The sequence below is a fragment of the Chaetura pelagica genome, unplaced genomic scaffold (genome assembly GCF_000747805.2).
Source record: "Chaetura pelagica isolate M959 unplaced genomic scaffold, ChaPel_1.0 scaffold2, whole genome shotgun sequence".
NCBI lineage: Eukaryota > Metazoa > Chordata > Aves > Apodiformes > Apodidae > Chaetura > Chaetura pelagica.
In genome coordinates this window covers 3,411,476-3,416,974 of record NW_009952796.1, presented here as the reverse complement: position 1 = coordinate 3,416,974, position 5,499 = coordinate 3,411,476, and the positions used below count along the sequence as shown (strand labels likewise).

General features: G+C 37.2%; 1 protein-coding gene across 1 annotated transcript in view; it reads right to left on the bottom strand.

Annotated features, from left to right (window-relative positions):
- Window positions 1-1,789: 1,789 nt before the first annotated feature.
- The window catches only part of LYPLAL1 (lysophospholipase-like 1), a 41,147-nt gene continuing 37,437 nt past the window's right edge, over window positions 1,790-5,499 (bottom strand). Inside the window, exons 4-5 of the mRNA XM_009994800.1 lie at window positions 2,642-2,757; window positions 1,790-2,029 (exon numbers count right to left, since the gene is read on the bottom strand). Coding sequence (XP_009993102.1) covers window positions 1,790-2,029; window positions 2,642-2,757 — 356 coding nt within the window. The remainder of the gene's footprint in view (window positions 2,030-2,641; window positions 2,758-5,499) is intronic.

Genomic DNA, 5,499 nt, shown 5'->3' with positions numbered 1-5,499 from the left:
TTTCTACTCCTCCATGATCTTATTTCAACTGTTTTGTGCTGTTCTCTGACCTTGTTAAAAGTCCCCTTGCCAGGAGCCCATCACTTTGCCATCTGAATGCATGTCACCAAAACTAATTACCACCTCGTGTTACTGGTTCAAATAGCCCCTGATAGAAACTGCAGGAAGAGCAGAAAATGGTGCAAAACTCAAAATGATTTATTATGGCTGAAATACTACAACTTCACTTGTCAAGGATTGTAATTAGAGTTGGGTCAAGGCAATGTTAGCTCAGCTGCCTCTGAGCACACCTGTTTCAATTTAATTTGTAGTAATTAGGAAGCCTAAGGCACCAGGAAAAAACACTTTTCAGTTACTGTTTCAAATAGCTGAGTTTTCATGTGCCATTTAAAATCCTGTTTTTCAGAACAGACTGCTGACTTGCTAATGCTAGCAAAATGAAATAAAGCAAAATATTTTTAGCAGCAGGAAGTTGTTACTTGCTACTGCCAATTACATGCCTTGTACTTGAACAGTGACATTTTTTCCCCTTTGCTTATTCTTCAAGATAGGTAAAAGCTGGCTTGGGTCTTGGTGCACAAGGATTCAAACAAAAATCCCAGTCCCCAGGAGTTGGCCAGCACTTCTGGACTTCTGGAGTCATAGCCAATACTGGCAACAATCTGCTGTGACAGAGCAAACAACAGTGTCCTAGATCCACACTTTAGAAAACGGGGAAAGAGAAGATTAAGCAAGAGACTAGGATCTATTGACTTTGGCGAAAGCCTGAATACTTTGTCACGCTAATAAAACTATTGAATTTGGGGAGAAGAAAATGGGGCAGAGGAGGGGGGAAAAAAAGAAGTATTAAAATTACATGAGAATAGATATTTATACTCTAAGTTAATTTATCAAACTGACACAGAGATGAATCATCCACCATGAAAATAATGGGATATTAATTTTCTTTATATCACAAACATTATTTACAACTCCTAAATATTCACAGAGGAGTCAAGTATCCTCATCTTTTAATTTACAATGTGATCTTGCAGGCCAAAAGAAAACTGTTGGCAAAAATGAATTTCTACAGGAACGCTGCTGAAAGAATTATTTCTTCTGAAACTGGACAGAACTTAACAATCCTGAGGGCACTTTTTTTTTTTTTTTTAAACCTACACTATATAGTTAGATCTGAGTAAAAAACAAATGAGAGCCTGTGTATAGCTAGACACAGCTACTTACAACTTCTAAAAATATAAACCAAACCTTTTTCTGATGTGACATACAAGTCTGCTTTGATGAAGGTTCAATCCCACATACTGAAAATCCAACTGAAGCCAATACGGTTCCTCTCAGTGAACCAACTTGAACATATGCATGTATTTCTATAGGTAAAACCCCATTATTTTTATAATTGGCCTGTAATGCCATTAGAAAAAACAACCATACCACTGTAATTTTTTCTGTCTTAGAACACAAACCAGAGGAAATTTTTTTTAAAAAAAGGTATCTGGGAAATTCAGAGCAATGTTTTCTGAACACTGTTTTGATTATTTAGAAATTGCTTTAATATTATCAGTCATTATTTTCCACAGACTGATGTGGACGTGGATTTAAAAACTGGACAAGAAAGAGAAAGAGAGACCCATAACACGAATTACACCGTCATTTCACCACTGAATTGAACTTTTTGGAATGTGTCTACCTGAAGCTGTGCTTATGTAGCGTAGATGGGATACCCATATACATGCCCTGTACGATCTTAAAAACAGAACAATCAGGCAGTTTATGAAAGGCACACCTTCTTTTATTTAGTTCTTTCTGCTGCTTCAACAGGCAATTTCTTAACAATCCAGGTTTTTAGTTTTTCTATTTCTGTTCTGTTTAACTCATGATGAAGGTTTGGAAAAGTATGGAGCGATGTTGATACTCCCAGCGACTTTAACATTGTGTTGGTCTCTTCACCCCATGAGTAGAGAACTAGTTCATCAGCGGTTCCATGACACTGAAATAATTCTGGAAGAACACATTCATTTCCTTTCAAAGCCTAGATGAGGAAACAACACTGTCAGACACATCACTAAAAATTTCAGAAGAATTCTTACAATTACATGGTGACAATTTACACAGCATTTAATTTATCAACCTCCCTTTTAATGGTCATATTGTACTAGCGCTGCAAAAGCCAGCAAGGAAATATAATTGGGAAAAAAATTGCTCTTCAAATTCCAGTGTGCTAAATCTTGACAAACAATACGCTTTGCGTTAAGGTCTACATCCCTCTCCAAGAGAAATAGAAAAAAATTCATGACAGCAGATGGAGCCCATGAGTATTGTAATTCACCACAAATTTTCAAAGACTATTTACACTTACATGGACTCTTAACAGGTATAGACAACTTGCAATGCATTTCATTTGTTAATCTGCCTTCTACATTGACTTACTTTAAATAAAATAATTGTGCTGTCTGTGCAAAACAGCATCAAATCATCATGTAACGACAGCTTTAAAGCTTCACTTCTCTAATTCTTTGCTTATTTATTTCCAGGAAAAGTCATAAGTTTAGAAAATTAATCAATTGCCTCAGATAAATAAACATGCTACATTGAATTATAATGTTTCTCTTCTAGCTAAGCATTTTTTCTGCCACACACTCACCTTGTAAACAGCAGAGTCTTTATTGAGAAAACTAGACAAAGCAAAGACTCCTGCCAGATCCTGATGAAATCTATACGCTAAATGCATTGCCATTCCACCTCCCATGGAAAAGCCTCCTAGGATGCAACAAAGAAACAGACTGGATTTTGCTATATACCTTTGTAACCCAGTGCCCAATTTATATTTTCAGACTTACTTTATACATTATACAATCAAAAAAAACGTAGAGCAACATACAGGGATCTTAAATCAAAGCATGATTCAATTAAGCAGTTAAATAGCTAAAGTACTGATGAAGAACCACTGCTGAGAAAGGAAGGGAGAAAAAAAAAGTGAGACAAAATGCTATTACTTTAAAAGCTGTTTGTGCATGGTCCCTAGCAGGGAGCTGAGCACTGTAGCCATATATTCCAATGCAAAAAAATCTATGAACAGATGCTCTCATTGCTTTTTTAAATTCAACTTATTTTTCCACTAGTTTAATAGCACTCACATGTAAAAGACAGGTATCACTATGGTACATAATCAATGAACATTCACCACATTAGGCTAGTACACAGAGGGCTTTTTTGTTGTTACACCTTAGGATATATAACAAATAGTGAAAAATTGCCATGTACCCCACCTGAGCTCTAAAAGGATCTCTGAATTAATGGCCTTCTGTGTTCCATGTCTGTTCAGCTGCACTTATTCCTTATGCAAAAGAACTCCTCAGGGATGATTTTTGTATGACAATGCTTATTCATTAGGATAGAAAACCGGACTACTGCAGCACTTCACAAAGGCACAGTGCACAGGCTATTATAGTGACTGAACCCAAATAATGACTAGGGTGAAAAATAGCTGCTGAAATATCTTCTAGCACAGAGACAGCAATCAACAGAAAGTTTATGACCGCAGCTCTACTTAGAGCAGAATTAGCCTCGGCACTACTGGTAATTACTCTCTACAACTACCTGAAAGGAGGTTGTAGTGAGGTGAGTGTTGACCTCTTATCAAAAGTGAATAATGATAAAAGACTAGAGGAAATGGCGTGAAGTTGCACCAGGGGAGGTTCAGACTTGATATTAGGAATAATTTATTTACTGAAACAGTAGAAGGCATTGGAACAGGCTGCCCAGGGAGGAGGTGGAGTCACTACCCCTGGAGGCAATCAAGAAACATGTAGATGTGGAGCTTGAGGGAATGCTCTACAGGGCATGGTGGGCTTTTTGGGGGTTGTGTGGTGTTGTTGGTTTTGAGGGGAGTGTCGTTGTGTTTTGGGTTTTTTTGTTGTTTTGCTGTTTTGTGAGGTTTTTTCTTTCTCCTGAGCAGATGGTTGGACTTGGTGATCTTAGGGGTCTTCTCCAACCATGACAGTTCTCTACAATGTTATTGGTTTGTGTGTGGTAGTTCACATGGAAATAAGTATTGAAGAAGAAATGCAAAAATACTAGGGAAAATACAAAGCCATTTCAGCTTGGTCTCTTTTCAAAGCCATCAAAATGAGAATCCAAAATGGGAATGGCTCTTCTGCAAATGACACGTGAGCCCTCTGTGTTGACTTCTGTGCAACACAGAAGTTTGGCATGAGTGCTAAACAAAACCTAGCCTAGTTCCTGCTGTGCTGGAACTGAACAAGTGACACCCTGCAACTTTGGTAATTCACTGGATCCTGGGACCACACAGGAAATCCCTGGTCCACACAAGGTTAGAGGCAGAAAATGCTGCACTTTGTAAAATTGTTTTGTTAGGATGAGACTGTTCCTAGTGGGGAATCCTCTTCCAGGACGCTTATCTGCAAATCCCAGCAGGTCCAAGGCCCTTCTAGCTCACAGTCTTTCCACGTTAATGAAGATCTACTTGGATTTGTGTGGATTTTTTTCCTGAAAACACTAGACTAATATAGACATTGTTTTCTTTCTTTCCTCCCACACAACTTTGTTTTTTTCTTACTAATTTCTGATCAGAATTTCTACTGAATATTCTTTCTACTTTCTGTCACCTTATAGAGACTATTACGGCCACAAGCTGCAACTGCAGGTTCCTGACTTGGAGAACTTGGATTTGTGAGAAGAGAGCAAGACCACACAATGCGGAAGACTAGAATCTTGCTTTCAGTTTTCAAACCCAATCATTTATAAAATTGGGAGACCTGAATAAAAAAAAAAATTAAGATCCCCTACCTATGTACCCAGGGAACTGATAATACCCTGATGTTTATCTTTTGTAAATAAAGCCAGGACCTGATATCAATCAATCTTTAACCAGTTCAAAGTTAAACATAGTATGTCTAGGTGCTTACTGGCAGTTCAGAAACAAAGGTAGTCACAGAAAAGTAGGAATGAATGTGGGTAAAAAGTGCACTTTAAAAACACACACAGCCCACATCACCTGAAATGTTGAATCAACTTGTATTTAAAAAAAGAAAAAGAAAAATATTGAAAATAGTACTGCAAGCCTTTCATCTGTATCACTAATCACTACTTCCTACCAGACCTGTTCCTCTCACATGTAATAAAATTCTACAATGGAAACAAAATAATATAGGTATTGCACAAGCATCACAGTAACCAAAAAAATTTCAACAACATTGACCCCACACTCACAAGAGAAAACTACAGCCTTCTAAGAAAGTATATAAAATACAACAGTTACATAAAGTTATTATGTATACAACACCATCTTTTGTTGAAGCTTCCTTTACTCTCTTCTGTGGAATCTGATAATGGACTTCATTTTCTTTTTGTCATTTTGAATGATGCTGTTATCACCCATCCCAAAAAGTAGCACTTGAAGAGATCATTTTGTACTTGCTTACCAATAAGTACAGATAAACTTTGTCCACATATAAAGTCCATTTAAAATATTTTAGAATA